The sequence below is a fragment of the Melospiza georgiana genome, chromosome 10, assembly GCF_028018845.1.
Source record: "Melospiza georgiana isolate bMelGeo1 chromosome 10, bMelGeo1.pri, whole genome shotgun sequence".
Taxonomy (NCBI): Eukaryota; Metazoa; Chordata; class Aves; order Passeriformes; family Passerellidae; genus Melospiza; species Melospiza georgiana.
Window position 1 is genome coordinate 14,964,221 of NC_080439.1, and position 18,139 is coordinate 14,982,359.

The window sequence follows — 18,139 nt, forward strand, 5'->3', positions numbered from 1 at the left end:
CACTGGAAAGGCAGCCAAGAGTGAGATTTTTGTCTCCCTACCCTATTCCCCCTTTTTATGACAGGGAAAGGAAATGAAACTACAAATACAGAGGAAAACAAACTATCTCTGGTCTTCCACTCTGGCAGAAGTATAGCATAACAGTTCCCTTGTACACTTTCTAATATCTTTTTTCCTAAATTATTTTCTGGATATCTAGGTTCTAAAGCTCAACAGCTTTTACAAGGTCTCCAAGCCACTGATGAAAGTCAGCAACTACAGGCAGTGATTGAGATGTGCCAGCTGTTGGTTATGGGAAATGAAGAAACATTAGGAGGATTTCCAGTCAAGAGTGTTGTACCAGCTTTGGTAAAGATTTAATCTCAGATTTCTGTTGTAAGATATAATATTTCACTCAATGTCTTGATTAAATTAAATCATCACTATTTATATTGTCTTCTTAATGTGTGTGTGTCTATCTATCTTATTTGGTTTTGAGAGGATGTTTTGCTAAATTTTATAGTCTATTAATTTTTAATAGCTCATGAATAGGCAGTGGTTCTTTTGGAATTCTTACTAACTATCCAAAATCCTGACTCAAAAGCTACTGTAGTGATTTGTACCCTTTTTATGATATCATCTAGATACATTTTTTTAAACAAACAATACTTTTTTTTTAAACAGATAACACTGCTGCAGATGGAGCACAACTTTGACATTGTAAGTAGTTTGTGATATTTAAGAAGCTTTTGAAATATTAAAATGTTATCTGAACTTAAAATCAAATATCTGTGTATTTAATAGATGAATCATGCGTGTCGGGCCTTAACATACATGATGGAAGCACTTCCCAGATCATCTGCTGTAGTGGTAGATGCCATTCCTGTCTTCTTGGAAAAGGTAAAATGAAATTAAAACAGTGATAGAACAACATGAGGGGATTATATAGTTTGTTTTAACTTGAGAAAATTCCATTAAGATAGTGGCTTCTTTTCCTGGTTTACAAGATAATAGAAAAGTGCATGATAAGCTTCTAAAGCCAGGCTTAATCTTTGCTCCCACCCTTACTGAAAAGTGCTCTCTCCTTCCCTGAAAACTTTTTGTTGGATTGGTGTCACAAACATACAAAATGTGTAAATAAATGAACTGTTACCCCTTGGAGTAGCTCCGTGGCTGGGGTAGCCTCAGACTGTCGGACTTAGTCAGAGCTGGCTTCATTAGCATATGGGTCTTGGTAGAGGCTGTGTATCTGAGTGTTAATACGATTATTTTTGAAAATCTGTTTAGAAGCTGATGTACAGCTTTTTTGTTTTCTTGTAGCTGCAAGTTATCCAGTGCATTGATGTGGCAGAGCAGGCGCTCACAGCCCTGGAGATGTTGTCACGCAGACACAGTAAAGCCATTCTGCAGGCAGTAAGTACAACCAAAACAGGGCAGGTTTGCCTCTGCCAGCTCTACATCTTTGTGATCTTCTGTGAAGATGAAATAAGAAAACAACTTTCTGTGACTTCAGCAGTACTGAGAGTGAAAATGTTTGTTTGTTTTGTTACAGGGTGGGTTGGCAGACTGTTTGCTGTATCTGGAATTCTTCAGTATAAATGCACAAAGGAATGCACTAGCTATTGCTGCCAACTGCTGCCAGAGTATAACACCTGATGAGTTTCACTTTGTGGCAGACTCTTTGCCACTGCTAACACAAAGGCTAACCCATCAGGTAAGAAGTTGTTTAAAAAATGGAACATCTTGATTTTGATCTGAAAGCAGTTTAAAGATGTCTTCAGATACCTGTTTCTTTGCTGTGTATTATTTGCCTTTGCAAGGTGATAATTGAGTTCGCATTTCTATACTGTCAGGTTCTGATATACCAATGTACATATGGACCTTCTGTGGTTCTGTAACTGTGACATTTTATAAAACAAGACAAATAAGATACTTTAACTCAAAGCATAAGTAATTGTTTTGTAGTCCTTGTAAGAACAAGGATATCAGTAAGAGGAAGTCCAGTAGCATTACTGGTTTTATTTTTTCTTAACAGATGCGTTACAAGGTTCTCTCCCACTTTAAATCAGAACACCCTCTGTTTCAGCTTTTGTGGGTTTTTTGTGCTTTAACTTTCTGGGGGATTTTATGGCATTTTTTAAAAGTTCCTGCTTTTGTACAGTAGTTTGAAATGATGATTCTGAAATCAAGGGGCTCCTAAGGGCTACGTATCATGCAGTGCTGCTGTGTTTATAAATGAGCACCTACAATAACTGCTGCTCCAAAAGAGATTTTTGGTGATCTGCTTGGTTGGCAGATCCCTGTTAAAAAGATGAAAAAGGAGAAATATTTTGTTTGTTAACAAATACAAATAATTGGAAGCTTCCAGGTAATGGTTTTATGTATTCTTGTGCTGTTCTTAATTTTGCCTACATCGTCTTGCTGAAAGACTGCTTGAATCTTTGAGGCAGCTTCTAAGAAGCCAAATGACAGCTTTAGATTGTACTCTAGAAACAGGAAGCATCATTCTCACCAGTAGTAGGGACAAGTACTGATCCTGATCTCTGAAGAGAAGCTACAACCCACCAAAGTAAGATTTCAAGAAATTTTGAAGTGGAAATTTTCTGGAAAAGAATCTTGCGTTAGCTCTTAACAAAATAGTTGAGGTTGGAAGAGAGCCCTGTTACCTAGTCCTAGTTCCCCTGCAAGCTGAGCTAGAGCAGATTGTCAGGAGCATGTCCAGATGAGTTTTTTTTTTCTGTTTTTAAGTATCTCCAAGGATGGAGGCTTAATCTCTCAGGCTAACCTCTTCCCTTACAGTTAGTGTTTTATTAAGTTCAGGTGAACTTTTTTGAGCATTTCATTGAACTTTTAACCAGAGCTGTTTTCAAGGCAGTCTTTACTTGTGTCTTTGAATTTGCTGTGTTGTATGTGCTGCATAATAGCAAAATCAGGCTTCATGTAGTCTGTAGAATAGTGTTCACTCCTGCTTATTATCTATAACTCCTGTTACTTCAGTTTTTCCCTATTGTTTCCTCCTTTCAGAATCCAGAAGGACTATTTAGAGATCAATTTATTAATCTCTAAAGGTCCCTAAAGATATTTGTGTTGCAAGAGGGGGGGTGTTTCCCAGGGAATATGTAGGAAGCACAGCTGTATCAGGAGGTCAGTTAAGACTGTCAGTGAGTTGAAAAGTGAGACCTGTAATGTTGTGTAAAATGTGATTAGACTGGCCCTTTTGGAGAAATTTTATGAATGCCTCAAAATGGCAGCATGTTCTAATGCAGGTTAAAATATTCCAATTTAAATAAAACTTTCTTATAACAGGACAAAAAGTCTGTTGAAAGCACTTGTCTGTGTTTTGCACGGCTAGTGGACAACTTCCAGCATGAAGAGGTAAGGGAGTGGATGGGGGTGCACTTCTGCTTTCTTCTCCACCCACCCTGTTTCTCTTGAGGGCTCACCTTTCAAGGACTAATGTTTCCCATTTTGTTGTTCCCTCCTTGAAGAACTTGCTGCAGCAGGTTGCTTCCAAGGACTTGTTGACAAATATCCAGCAGCTCCTGGTCGTGACACCTCCTATCCTGAGCTCAGGAATGTTCATCATGGTGGTGCGCATGTTCTCCCTGATGTGCTCCAACTGCCCCACACTTGCAGTCCAGCTTATGAAGCAAAGTGAGTTCTTACTTTCCATGTTCTAGGGGGTCTGTTCATTTGAATGCTTACAGTCAGTGTGGACCTCTATGCACTTGGTTATATAAATATTCTGTTCTTTCAGTTTTTCTCTCTCTTACTATGTTTCCCCTGGGATAAAAAGTTGTTTAAATTTTTTTGAAAGCTTTTATCCAGAGGGGTTTTTATCCTTTTTCCTAGCTGTTGCCACTGCAGTGCTCACTTAATTTTGAGTCTGTATTGGCTGCACAGGCTATTCTCATTCCAATACAAGCTAAATAATTCTTTTCTTAGTTGTGACCTTGTGGAGGAACGATGTGCTTTAAGTACTTCTTCTAGGGGAAAATATTGACAAAAGTAATTGGTGTAGAGCTGTCTTAGTTGTCACATTTTTTCTTTGTTCCATCTCACAAATTTTGACTGACCCCTTCATCTGCCCTGTATCTTTCCCTGTTTTCTTCTGTGTCCTGTATATTGAGTGGTATTTCTGCCCTAGTTGTCCCTTAAAGCAAAGAAACAAACCCAAAAAAGCCACTAAGTCCAGACCTGAGAACAAGCACATTTCTTAGTGTTCAAAGAAACACTTTTGTCCTATAGTCCACTCTCTGTTTGCTTTGGGCAGTAAATACCTCTGTGTAGTGTCCAACAGAAAATGGAATCCATATCTGATGCAGGCAGTCTCATGAATAATAATTTTTTATAGATATTGCAGAAACGCTTCACTTCCTCCTTTGTGGAGCCTCAAATGGGAGTTGTCAAGAACAAATTGACCTTGTTCCACGAAGTCCTCAAGAACTTTATGAACTTACTTCTCTTATCTGGTAAGTCTTGCAGTGCTAGGTTTTGGGTGTGGTTGGTATGTTAAAATCCTTAACTTGACTAAAATAAGGCGAAGAGTTTTCAGCTTAGATGGACTTGATTGCATACTTGTAGTAAAATACTGTTTTAATGTTCTTTACAGTGAACTGATGCCTTGCCTGCCAAAAGAGGGGATCTTTGCTGTTGATACTATGCTAAAGAAAGGAAATGCACAAAATACAGATGGTGCAATATGGCAATGGCGAGATGACAGGGGTCTCTGGCATCCCTATAACAGGATTGATAGTCGGATAATAGAGGTAGTAATTCCACACTTTTGTGTGGTGATGCTTTTCAAATCTGCATGCGGTTGTATAGGGAATTGAGTGCTTTCTCTGTCTTTAAAAATACCACTCCTGATCTTTGAGTAAGAAACACAAGTTTCCTCAAACATCCTGCTGTAATATTGCACTATTTTGGTGTTCAGCCATACCAAATCACTTATTTGCTGTTCTTATTGAATTTCTTTCACTGTTTTTCCTACTCTGTTACCCCTCTCCTCACCTTTTATATAGTTTTCTGTTTATTAGGGGTTTCTTAACTTTATATTCTTCCTTGATTTTAGGCAGCTCATCAGGTTGGTGAGGATGAGATAAGCCTGTCTACGCTTGGGCGTGTCTATACTATTGATTTTAACTCTATGCAGCAAATAAATGAGGATACTGGAACAGCTCGTGCCATTCAGCGAAAACCAAACCCTTTAGCCAGTACAAACACTAGTAAGTACAGCTCAACAAACACCTGGGCTCTCTAGCTGTGGCTAATATATGTTGGGTTGTGCAGCCATTTACTTCTTAATGAATAAATTTCTTATGGCTTCTGTGGAACATCAAACTATTCTGATTTACATGAATGTAGAAAATTTCATAACAAAGCTTATACTATTGACATGTGTGCTTTTTAACATGTAAGCTCCTCCTGGGACCTGAAAAAGTATCAAACTAAGAGGGAGCTGGGGGTGTTCCTGGCTTGGGATTTCTGAAACAGTTCTGTTCTTACAGCTCTTTTATTTAAGGAAGACTCTGAGGGCTTCTTACTGTTATACAGAAATACATAAAAAAACTGAAGAAAAAAAATATTAAACTCCTTGAAAGGGGAAGTTTTGTACCTTCTTACTCACTTTGACTTCTGGTTCTTGAATTTTCTCAATTTGAGAGCTGAACTGAATCAGTTTTAACAAAAGAAAGTAATCGTCAGAGCAGAGATGCAAAGGTTGTCCAGTGATTTGTTGTGCACTTTCTCACAGGTGGACATTCGGAATTGAAGAAGGATGATGCTCGAGCACAATTAATGAAAGAGGACCCAGAACTGGCAAAATCCTTTATCAAAACACTGTTTGGTGTTCTTTATGAAGTATATAGTTCTTCAGCTGGACCTGCTGTTAGACACAAGTGCCTTAGAGCAATTCTTAGGATAATTTATTTTGCTGATGCTGAACTTCTGAAGGATGTGCTGAAAAACCATGCTGTTTCAAGGTGGGTTCTTTAAGTGCTGCAAATGAAACTAATTTTGAGCTTACAGCTCAAACTTTAGATTACTTTCTTTGAATCATCTTTTTCAGGGGAAAATTATACTTTAGAAGTGTTACTTATTTTTCAAAAGCTGAGGCTGCCAGCTCTGCAGGATTTTTTTTGCATCATAGATTTTACAGTAGTTGCCAATGCTAGACATTCTTATTGGAAACTTAGGTGGCCTCTGGCTGTGTGTACTAGGAGTGTCAAATATTTCCTTTATTGGTTTTTTGATTTCTAAGACTTGCCTATGAAATTCTGAGAGCAAGATAACTTTGAGGTAATACAGTGTGAACAGTAACAGACACTAATAGCATTCAACTGGTAAGTTTTATTCATGAAACCTCTCCTACATGTTACAGGTAAAGTTGGGGATCTGAGGATGCAACTGGAAAATAAACCAAATAGTTTTTCAGAGACAGTACTGAGTTCCAGAACATGTTTATAAAAGACTCACTCCTTTATGCTAGGTTAAAACTTCATAAAAGTGATATAGGTAGGAAGAGAGCTGTTTCAGTCTTTTTATTGATAGCTTTTATAAAAGCATTGTGAAGTTTGTTTGCTTTCAGTCTCCAGTGCTGTATGCAAGATGAACTGACTTGATTTAAAAATAAAAACTCAGCCAAAACCCCACAAAGCTAATTCTAATAAATTATCTGTTTTAGTCATATTGCCTCCATGCTGTCGAGTCAAGACCTTAAGATAGTAGTTGGAGCCCTGCAGATGGCAGAGATTTTAATGCAAAAGTTACCTGACATTTTTAGTGTTTACTTCAGAAGAGAAGGTAAATCGTGGTTTCTTTTTTTTTCTCTTCACCTCTTTATGTAGAATTTTAAAAATGTGTGTCCACTTTTCCCAAGCTGTAAAAGTTGAGTATTGTTCTTCAGTAATAAAGGCAGACCTGTGCAAGATGTCTTTATACTACTAGGGAGGAGCTGGCCCAGACTCTGGAGGAAACAAGCTTGTGCTTTCAGAGTCTGAAGCAAGTTTGTACAGGCTTACTGGATACTGGTGAACTCACTTAGGCTGAAGAAGTCTTTGTACTTGTCTTTGCACTTGGGGTTTCTTTAGCTACTGTTCATACTGCTCTAATTTTTTATTTTTAAACTGTGTAGGTTAACTTTTTGAAGAAAAGATTGAACTGCTTTTAAAGCTTGGTATTGATGGGTGGGGTGAGCAAATACTGTCATATTCAAAGCAGAGGTTCAAGTAGCATTCTGTTCTACATTTTCAAACACCCTTGTTCCTGCCACCACATCTCTACCCCACCCCTCCTCTCCCCCTACCAACCCACCAAACCAAGATCTTTTCTTTCTCTAAGGGGTGATGCACCAAGTGAAAAACTTGGCAGAGTCTGAGGCTTTGCTAACAAGCCCCCCAAAAGTATGCACCAATGGGTCAGGGACGCTGGGAACCACTACAACCATAAGTACTGGGACAGCCACTGCTGCCAGCAATGCAGCTGCAGATCTGGGCTCTCCCAGCTTGCAGCACAGCCGGGAGGATTCCTTGGATCTGAGCCCACAGGGGTAAGTACACTTCGTGAAGCGTAATCTGCATTCTGCCTTTGGTGCTTTCTTGTGGGGTGTTGGCTTTTTCTTACCTTATTTTTGTAAAAAATTGTCTGGGGTAACATGGGCTGCCCGCATTGTCATCTGCATTTCACTGTGGTATTTTCCTCAAAAGAACTAAATTGGAGTGATGTTGAATTTTTCAATGGGTAGTTTTGATACATTTTATATTAAATGTTTAAAAGAGGAAATAAAGCAGTGACCCAATAGTTAGGTCACAATTATATTAAATAATTTTCTGGTTTAGGAGACTGTCAAGAGCAACAGCTTGTAATCTCACATCTAACTGTTGAGGACAGTGATTCTTTCAGAGCTATGGAGCATGGTTCCTTTCTGCTGGAGACCGGAGAAAAAATAAATTGTCCTTAAGTTTTCTTGAAAGGCAATAATTTTGAACACTTGTAGAATTAAAATACAGTGTAGGAATAAATTACTAGTTTGCTCTTATTTTAAAGGTCAAATATTTGTCACTTTAAACAAGAATTGAAATATGTGAACTTGTGAAATGTAGTGATTGATGAGTAGAAGATGATGGCATTTCTATGCCACAAATTGTTTGAGAAGTGTTTTCTGTGCTTTTGTAGGGGAGGCATGTCAAATATCCAATGTTGGTTGGTCTTTATTCGGTAGAGATTTGTGGAATTTTTTTTTCATTTTAAGTGTATTCAAATGAATGGACAAATGGCTATACAAATTAAAGCATGAAAATCATGAAAAAACGCCATTTAGTGTCACTTCTGACTGTATTTGGCGGCTCATAATAGAGAGATCACAGCCAGCCAAACTCTCTTACCCCGGATGGAGTTAGTGAATATCCTTGTTATGGGATGGAACCTGTTCTTTACCTCTCAAGGAAGTAGTTGGCAGATGCATCTTAAACTGAGAGAGGGGTGTGTGCACGTGTATGTGTTTGTGAGTGGAAATAAGTAACTTTATTTTTAAATTTGGGCAGACGACTGAGTGATGTTCTAAAGAGAAAAAGACTGCCAAAACGAGGGCCAAGGAGACCAAAATACTCCCCTCCAAGAGATGATGACAAAGTAGACAATCAAGGTAAATAATTCTGAACATATGATACTCTTATCTCCTTTTAAAGTAAGCTTATAAACTGCAGAAAGAGTTAGCTGTGATAAACCTCTTGATTCTCTTAAGTTTTGTGTTTACTTCCTCTAGCTAAAAGCCCTACAACTACACAGTCTCCTAAATCATCTTTCTTGGCAAGTTTGAATCCTAAAACATGGGGAAGATTAAGCACACAGTCCAACAGTAATAATATTGAACCAGCACGAACAGCAGGAGTAAGTGGTCTTGCAAGGGCTGCTTCCAAGGATACCATTTCCAATAACAGGTACACACACACAAAAAATATCACAGTACTTGTAACATGATGTTGACTATGATCGTGTGATTAGGGTAGCACCTACAAAGAAGTTGGAGCTTAACCACAGTTAAAAAATTTCTGGGAAAAGAATCAAGAAATTAAGGTAGAGAGAATAACATCTGAATAGTTTAAAGTTGCATGGTAGGGAAAAATTGGAGAACTGAGAAAAACAATGCAAGAAGTGATCTGTAGAGAAAAGTACTTCATGATGTTGGAGTGAAAGCAAGGGTTTTCTGTGACTGCTGTTTAACATGGAGAAAATTATACTCAGGCTGTATTTACTTGTAATATTGATGTATGCAAATGCTAAGTGTGGCTAAATGCCTTTTGTGTGCTTCTTTACAGAGAAAAAATTAAGGGCTGGATCAAGGAGCAAGCCCATAAATTTGTAGAACATTACTTTAGTTCTGAAAACATGGATGGAAGCAATCCTGCACTAAATGTATTACAGAGACTTTGCACTGCAACTGAACAACTCAACCTCCAGGTTAGAAGTGGCAAACTTACTTAGAATGGGGGGCAGCAATTTCTTGCCTTGACTTATGAGTCATTATGACTTGGAGTAATTTTTTAGAATGAGTGTGTATGCTCTGACACACACCACTTTATGATAAAAGACCCATCCTAGCAATGTGTCATTTGCATAGCGTTTCACATTCAAAAGTTCTGCAGTTATGTGTCAGGGATTAACTTTATTCTTAAAGAACAATACTGGTTATAGTATGAACTTTGAGACTGGGGGGAAGAGGAGAAGGAGGCAGCATTTTGTTAAAATTATAGGAGAAATACAGATTGAGGTAAATGTGGTTGCATGTCAAGAACTTCAGCCTTACTTTTCAGACAGTTGTGGTCCTTGATAGGTGGTCCAAACATGTAACTTCTAAACAGCACAAGAGCTGAACTGTGTTCTGTACTTTGATCTGAGCAATCGTTAAAATATGAAACTTTCCCACCTCCTCTCTCCCACATAAATGTCGTGTAAAACATGCAGCAGTCTGAGTTGTTAGGCTTCTGTTAGTGGCTTTTTTCCCCCAAACAGAAAGCATCCCTTTTTGGAGCTTATCTTTACCTTGCATAAGATGGAAGTGGGACCTTGTATTTCTCTTAAAGTAGAGAAAATGTAGATGTTGCCAGTTATGTCTCCCCTTGAACAGAGACGTGCTTATCCTCAGATTATTTGCCCTGCATTGCTGCTTGTATTGAGTTACTGTACATTCCAGACTTTCCTTTTTTCCCCCCACCCTTTAGAGCTGTTCCATGCAGTGAAAAGAAAGCTAGCATTTCTTAAGCCTGTAATACCTGGGTAGTAAAACACTCTTCATATTTTCCAGGTGGATGGTGGAACAGAGTGCCTTGTAGAAATCCGTAGCATTGTCTCGGAATCTGACGTCTCCTCATTTGAAATCCAGCATAGTGGGTTTGTTAAACAACTGCTGCTCTATTTGACATCTAAAAGTGAAAAAGATGGTGTTAGCAGGGATATCAGATTGAAAAGATTTCTTCATGTATTTTTTTCTTCTCCAGTAAGTTTTCTTGTTTATTTTTTTGGCATTCTTAGTTGTCTTTCTCTCAGATTTTCTTTCTCAAAAAACCATCTGAGAGGTCTTGTGTGGACCTTACCTTAAAGGTGGAATACAGAAAGAATGGTTTTTTTATGTATAAGTTGTATAACACTATAACTTTCACATTGTTCACTGTCTTTGTAGGTGATGAACTTTTTGAACAACCTGTAATTACAGAAAGTTCTACGCAGCAGTGGAAAAAATGCCAAAATGGCCAATTGTCTGAGTCTTAAACAACTTAAAAGTTGTTTCTGTCTTCTAAGAAGTTGATATGCAAAGCATTTGGATAGTAATGTTGTCACTTAGGACTAAATACTGCAAGATACTAAATACTGCAAGATACTAGTGTTCTGTTTTTAAAGGAAGAAATTTGAAGTGGAAGAGAGAAAAGCAGATAATTAAAACTTCTAAAAAGCTTGTTTTTCATGGTTAAGGGTGAATACTTAAAATCTGTTGCGCTATTCAGTTGAAACCAGGAGAGAAAACTACATTCTTTGAAACAGGTCTTTGATAAACTTGTGTCATTTACTCATCCTGATACTGCTGCTACTTTTAGTGAGAGCAAGGATTCTTAATTAATGGTATAAACTGTTTAGGATGTTTTAATTCAAGCAGGTAACTAAAGACTGGACTGTATTTCAGCTTCCTGGAGAAGAGCCCCTTGGAAGATTAGAGCCATTAGAAAACGCACCTTTGTTGGCATTAGTCCATAAAATGAACAACTGCCTCAGTCAGATGGAACAGTTTCCTGTGAAAGTGCATGACTTCCCTAGTGGAAATGGAACAGGGAGCAGGTAAGGATTAATGCTCAGGTAACAGTTTTATTGGAAGCTTTGGTTTTCGAAAACTTGTTTCAAGCAACACTAAAAGGACGAGTACAAGTAGATGTACAATTACAAGAGGAGGTAGTGGAAACTTCTGACCCTGTTAAAGACAGAAGCAATGACACAGTTGGGTTTTTTTTAGTCAGTGGAAGATGGAATATCTTTCTAAATGTTTGCTTACCATCTTGAAACTTGTCTCACTTAAATTGGGGGTGAGAGATAAAGTTTAAATGCAATCTCTAAATTTACCCTTTAAATATCCAAATGTCTTCCTTGTCCCCAAGTAACAAATGCTGGAAAGAAACAATCTATTGCTTGGACACTGATGCTTTTCAGCAGAGTAATTAAACTGCAGAGAGTGTATTACAGTGCTCAACTTCATGATTCATCTAGGTTCTGTTCTCTAGGATGGTAGTGGATTAAGTGATAAGTCTTGGCTGTGAATAGAGTTTAAAATAGCTATAGCCCTACCCTGAGTCTTAAGATACAGAATAAATTTGGAATCCAGCTTAGTAGTTGTGTTTTAAGTAACAAATCTGAGTGAATAAAGACCTGTTTCTACAATTTCTTTTCTATACCTCACACTATAGCATTAATCTAGCATTAAAATTCAGTACTTTTTTTGTGAAACTTAAAATCAGTGGGAATTAATGCAATACACAGATTTCTTATTAGAAGAAATTAGTGTCTCGATACTGGCTTTTGCAAATAGTATGTGCTCTGTAATCTCAGAATGCCTCCTTATGTATATTATTTTGGTAAAAAGTGGGATAGCAACCAAAATTATAAAGCTGTTAATCATAGAAGCAAAATCCTGCTCTTCTTTTTGATAGAAAATGAAACACAAGAAGCCAGAGGGCTGTCGCATTGTTTGACTGCAAGTTTTACTGTGGATTATGTCAGTGAGGATTTTGAAGCATTAAGTTTTGGTAGTCTTTTGCTAGCACCTGGAAATAGAAGCAGCCCAAGATAAGAGGCTTGTTGTATAAACCAGCTAGCTTGAGTATTGGTAGTTTGGTGAGGTGGAATGTATATATAAACTATTCTTGGCAAGGGAAAAAACAGAGGAACTTTCAGGTTTTCTCTTTGGGTCCTTATAGAAAAAAATCTACTTAAATGAATGCATTTTCCATGCCTGTTTCTGATCCTTGTTGCAATGTGCATAAGCACAGCTCTAAATCTGTGCCATCAGCTGACCACTGAACTGCTTCAGATTTCAAAGATGGTCAGTGTAGGCCATCTTGTAATCAGACCTCAGGCTGGGCTTTCTCTTAATTCATAGAACCTCTCTTCCAGATTTTGTCCAACTTGGATTCTGGTGTTCTTGTAGAAGAAAATGTTTTATCCAAACCATCTTAATTTATTTTTAGAGAAGCAGTCTGACAAATAATACTCTGAACAAGTAAAATTGTAAATGCATGTGTAAGCCTATTTTATTGCATTTTTAATGCAATTGTGGTTATTAGATTCTTTGTGTAGCAACTTTTTTCACAAATTATTTTGAGTTTTTCTCTTAACAGAGGATCCCAAGCTTTAAAATTCTTCAATACACATCAATTAAAATGCCAACTGCAAAGACATCCAGACTGTGCTAATGTGAAACAGTGGAAAGGTGGACCTGTGAAGATTGATCCTCTGGCTTTGGTACAAGCCATTGAAAGATACCTTGTAGTTAGAGGTATTTATTTATTACACAGTCACTTGCATTTTCCTTTTTGGAATAGTTTCTGGTGTCAGTGTAGAGTCTGTAAAAACCTCTGAGGATTGTGCTGAAGACAAATGGAAGGTACCTATAAAGATAACCTTGCTCACAAGGGAGGAGATTAAAGCTGTAGAGAATCTTCCTTTTCTGGGACAGACTGTTTCCTGTGGTAAACAGTTCAGTCAAAATACTAACAAAAGTATTACTGCTTTACTGTCACACTGGCTGTAGCTTGTCAGTTTTCATGCCAGGTGTTGCTACTGAAGTTTGTTTTAACAGTTGTGAATCTTACTGTTTTTAACTGATATATTTTGGAACTGTTTTAAAAGTTTTAGTAGTTGTAACAGACAGAGTACCAAAGCATTGTTACCTTTTTCATGAATAACAGCAAATGAGGATGTCTTCTCTCTTGCCTCAGGCTATGGAAGAGTTAGAGAAGATGATGAAGATAGTGATGATGATGGGTCAGATGAAGAAATAGATGAATCTTTGGTAAGCTTTTGCTCTGGGAGTATGGGGAGGGTGCAGAGAGGGTGAGGAGGGCCTTAAAGAAAAGCTATGCAACAAGTTTCCTCACTTGTATGGCGGTTGTTTTTTTATTTTTATTTTTTGTTCAGGCTGCTCAATTCTTAAATTCAGGGAATGTGAGACATAGATTGCAGTTTTACATTGGAGATCACTTGCTGCCATACAATATGACTGTGTACCAGGCAGTCAGGCAGTACAGTTTGCAAGCTGAGGAAGAGAGGGAGTCTACAGATGATGAAAGTAACCCACTGGGGAGAGCTGGGATTTGGACAAAAACACACACCATTTGGTAAGTTGCCTAGAGAAACCCAGGAATAACTTCTCCAGTTTAATAAATGTATATACATCAAGAAATTTGGAATATAGCTGTCGTCTTTTTTATCTCTTTGAAAAATGTGGAGCTTTGCATTTCCTGATGTGCTTGAGATAGTTAAAACTTAGGAAGAATTCATTGATAGCTCCTGATATTCTTTCTAGCTCCTGAGTAAAGCTGGTGAACAAGAAATGGGGAATTCTAAATGATACCTGCTAGATGGGGTGGAACCATTCTTAGTGTTAGATAACTAACAACAAACAGCAGAGAATGTGCAGTGTGCAACTAATGGTTGACTTCATACTAATTTTCCCAGTTGATTGCTGTGAAAATGAATGTATTCTGTGGCCATACTTTGCAAGAAACATTGACATGTGACTGTGCTGAAGATATTAATATTCTTTTTAACATTTAAATGTGCAAAAGAAAAAAGCAAATAAAAACCCATAAAACAGCAACCAAAAAATGCCAAAACCTAACCTAACTGTAACTCTCTAACCTCAGTCACTTTGGGGTTTTGTTGATACATTCCCCTTCTCTCCTTGCAGTTCATAGAGCTGAAGGGTCCCTGTTTTTTCTCCCCTGTGAAATATTTTGCTTCAGAGGCTGGATCATATCTCAGTACAGCGTTCTTGTCTTTCTGCTTTTAACTGTCATTCAAAGAAAGTTCTGGAAAGCTGAGAACTAGCACCTTTAAAAGTGCTTTTGTTTCCCTGTAATTTAGCATTTCAAAACATATTTTTAACTTTTGTTTGCTTTTTAGGTACAAACCTGTGCGAGAGGATGAAGATGGTAATAAGGACTGTGTTGGGGGTAAAAGAGGAAGAGCACAAACTGCTCCCACAAAAACCTCCCCTAGGAATTCTAAAAAACATGATGAATTGTGGCATGGTGAGTGTGGTGACTTGCTATAGGTTAGATTTCCTGTCAGTCCTCTCAGAACTTTCACAATGTTTACTGCCACTATAGTGTTTCTTTTAAAACAGACATAGTATAAAAATAGTAAGCATATGTGTTTAGCTGTATATTAAAACTAAGATATTTATTGAGTTGTTTAACTGAATTGTTGCAGTTAAGTGAATGCCATGACTAATACTGCCTAGGCTCCTAATAATTAAATCTTGGGAAAAATTCTAATTGAATTATTTTGCTAAGATGTTTTTTTTCCATGCTAGATGGTGTGTGCCCTTCGGTGTTAAATCCACTGGAAATTTACCTCATATCTACTCCACCTGAAAATATAACATTTGAAGACCCCTCATTAGATGTTATTCTTCTTTTGAGAGTTTTACATGCTATCAGCCGATACTGGTATTACTTGTATGATGTGAGTAGAGCACTTTTTAGATCACTTTGGTACTTGATTCAGGACAGAACTATCTGTAACATTTTAAATAACCTTTCCCCCCTCTCCACTGCTCCTCAGGAAGGCAGAATAATGCAAATACTGTCATCTTCCACTACATGTTTGTCTAACTTCTGAGAAGATGAAGGCTGTAAATTCTTAATGACAGTCATATTTTCTTTTTACTGTTTTGAACACAATATCCGTGCTTTGTCCTTACTTTAAGTTCAAGGACAAACGCTGTTCCTGAAAAGGGGATTGGTAGTAAACATACTGAGTCCTCCTTTCATGTCTGAAACTCTGGATGAACAAAATGGCAGTGAAAGCTTTTTTTACTTTCCATGCTAAGCAAATTAGAAGCATTAAAAATCTTTTTTAACGAAGACTTGCTGTTTCTTTCAGCATTTCTCTGACTAGAAATACATTGCTTTTATTTAACACAGAATGCAGTCTGCAAGGAGATAATTCCAACCTCAGAGTTTATCAACAGTAAACTGACAGCAAAAGCAAACAGGCAGCTTCAGGATCCTTTGGTAATTATGACAGGAAACATCCCGACTTGGCTGACAGAACTTGGAAAAACATGGTATGAGTGATTTGTTGTGTGGTGTCTCTAATTCCAGTTAAGTAGGAGCCTTGCCTGGGCAGCACGGTGCATCATCCTTACAGGACTTGAGAGTGCAAAATGCAGTCACAGAAGTGTTGCCAAGTTACATAGTGGCGTGGATGTTTGCACCTATATTGCATAGTTTAAATCATATTCTGGGAGGTAGACTATGTGCAGAGTTTGGACCACTTCTTACAGGAATTGCTGAGCAATCTGAAGGTTTTCCAATGAAATTTTGATTATTCAGGTGATATTTTTTCTCCTGTTACATTGCTTAATAGCATTCTTACCATATCACTGTATTTATCTTTGCACATTCAGTATGATACAAAGGAAGATACATTTATAAACAATACTGATAAAAGAGTAAAAATAATTTTTATGAAGCTATATACATAGTACATTGTAGTATCTTGATACAGAGTACAAGCTGTAAAGTTCTTGCACTTGAAAGAATGAGAAATTAGAGTTAGTATTCTTGGGTTTTTCAAGCCTGTTAATTGCAGCAGTATTGTTGATGACTGTGGAAATACATACTCAGAGAAACTCTGGCTTTTCATTTAAAAAATAAGATCTCTAACTTGCTTCATAAATGTTCCAGATAAGATGATGAGCATGAAGGTATATTCTTAAATATCTGTAGCATTATTTGTTCAATAAAACTGCCTTTCCACTTAATGCCAATGGAGGACCAAACTATTAACATACACATGCCTTTGAAAATAGTGGAAGTGATAAATTGAAACAAGAAGTTTCTCTGGTTGTCTTTCACAGATTATTTAGAATATTTTTTGCAAATGGTGGAAGGTAGAATAGTGGTGCTGTTCTAGGCAGGTTCTCATGTCTTTCTGCTGCCAAATATGGGAGCTTGAGCTTAAGTCTTTGATCTGTTGGATTTGTTAATTGTAGAGCAGTAGTGAACAAGGAATTTTATTTTCTGATGTAAACTTTGCAGAGTCAAGGCATTCAAGTATTTTGAGTTACTTTTCAAGAGGAGTCAAAAGTTTCTCGAATTTTTTGTCTCCTTCATATATTGCTTTTCTCAAAACTTCTACAAAACGAAAGTGTGTTTTGGAGGCTGCTTTCACCAGAGAGTATAATAGAACACTCATTTTGGACATACTAGATTTGTTGTGTTTTAAACCAAATGCTAGTCTGAGATGCTGCTTGGAGCACAGCTGACTAATCTAATGCTCTTCACAGCCCATTTTTCTTTCCATTTGATACCCGCCAAATGCTGTTTTATGTGACGGCCTTTGATCGTGATCGAGCCATGCAAAGGCTGCTGGACACTAACCCAGAAATCAATCAGTCAGATTCTCAGGATAGCAGAGTGGCACCAAGACTGGACAGGAAAAAAGTAAGTACATCTTATTTAAAATGGAATGAAGGATCTATTTATTTTCGTGTTGTCTATAAGAATATCATTGGGAGCAAGGCTTATTTGTAGAAGTTGATGTTTTGGTGCTGTAGGGAAGGGGAGGTGGGTTTGTTCTGCAGTCCCCCAGCAGAGGGCGCCGTGTCTTCTCCGTGCCGGCCGCATGAGGGCGGGAGAGGCACCCTGACAAAATTCCTGAAACTAAATTCCCGCAGTGAACACAGAGTTTCAGACAGCATTAGTGATACTTACACACACTTGCTTGTAGACCTCTGTTTTGCCTGATTCTCAGAAGAATTCAAGTAATGAGATTTAAACCCTTAATAAACAAAAATACTGTCCTTGTATTTGGGGAGGGTAAATCACCTGTCATAACATGATAAAAGTAAGCTGGGACTTATTGGCATGGAGTGGAAAAATGTGCATAACTGATTTTTACCTGTTGTAACTGCCTTGGGAGCTGGAACTCAAGGCCATAATGAAATTAAAACTTCTCTTATTTGTAGCGCACTGTGAACAGAGATGAGCTGTTGAAACAGGCAGAATCTGTGATGCAGGATCTAGGCAGTTCAAGAGCCATGTTGGAAATCCAGTATGAGAATGAAGTAAGTAATATCACTGCAGTCTAATTTATCCCCTTTTTACTGAAGATTAATACAAAATAGCTACAACTTTCTTAAAATGGCTTGGTCAGACCCTTTGTCTTTCATGTTGCTGGTGCTGAAGAATTTTATCCTTTAATTATCCCTAATCCACTTGGTTGTGATTTTTAGTTGCTAGGAGAAGTTCTTTCTGATCTAAATTTCATAATCAGTTGTATTCAGCAGAACTCATCTTTTTTCTAACTGTTAAGCAAACAGCTCTGTGTGTTTCCTCTATATGAACATTAGGTGATTAATGCTTTTACTGCACTGTTACTTCCTCTGATA

The 18,139-nt window shown here is 37.6% G+C and overlaps 1 protein-coding gene across 6 annotated transcripts in view; it reads left to right on the forward strand.

The window, feature by feature from the left end:
* Nucleotides 1-18,139, forward strand: part of TRIP12 (thyroid hormone receptor interactor 12) — a 77,783-nt gene that overhangs the window by 49,054 nt on the left and 10,590 nt on the right. For 4 of the 6 annotated variants that reach the window (XM_058030749.1, XM_058030753.1, XM_058030754.1 and 1 more), the window contains 26 exons: nt 200-348; nt 664-699; nt 784-879; nt 1,300-1,392; nt 1,532-1,693; nt 3,286-3,354; nt 3,468-3,633; nt 4,334-4,451; nt 4,592-4,748; nt 5,054-5,207; nt 5,735-5,963; nt 6,665-6,783; nt 7,321-7,528; nt 8,523-8,623; nt 8,744-8,918; nt 9,297-9,438; nt 10,283-10,474; nt 11,156-11,307; nt 12,843-13,015; nt 13,458-13,531; nt 13,657-13,856; nt 14,644-14,771; nt 15,056-15,207; nt 15,669-15,811; nt 17,036-17,192; nt 17,717-17,815. In XM_058030749.1, coding sequence (XP_057886732.1) covers nt 200-348; nt 664-699; nt 784-879; nt 1,300-1,392; nt 1,532-1,693; nt 3,286-3,354; nt 3,468-3,633; nt 4,334-4,451; nt 4,592-4,748; nt 5,054-5,207; nt 5,735-5,963; nt 6,665-6,783; nt 7,321-7,528; nt 8,523-8,623; nt 8,744-8,918; nt 9,297-9,438; nt 10,283-10,474; nt 11,156-11,307; nt 12,843-13,015; nt 13,458-13,531; nt 13,657-13,856; nt 14,644-14,771; nt 15,056-15,207; nt 15,669-15,811; nt 17,036-17,192; nt 17,717-17,815 — 3,644 coding nt within the window. The remainder of the gene's footprint in view (nt 1-199; nt 349-663; nt 700-783; nt 880-1,299; nt 1,393-1,531; nt 1,694-3,285; nt 3,355-3,467; nt 3,634-4,333; nt 4,452-4,591; nt 4,749-5,053; nt 5,208-5,734; nt 5,964-6,664; nt 6,784-7,320; nt 7,529-8,522; nt 8,624-8,743; nt 8,919-9,296; nt 9,439-10,282; nt 10,475-11,155; nt 11,308-12,842; nt 13,016-13,457; nt 13,532-13,656; nt 13,857-14,643; nt 14,772-15,055; nt 15,208-15,668; nt 15,812-17,035; nt 17,193-17,716; nt 17,816-18,139) is intronic. The other 2 variants (XM_058030752.1, XM_058030755.1) reach the window with 1 other exon arrangement.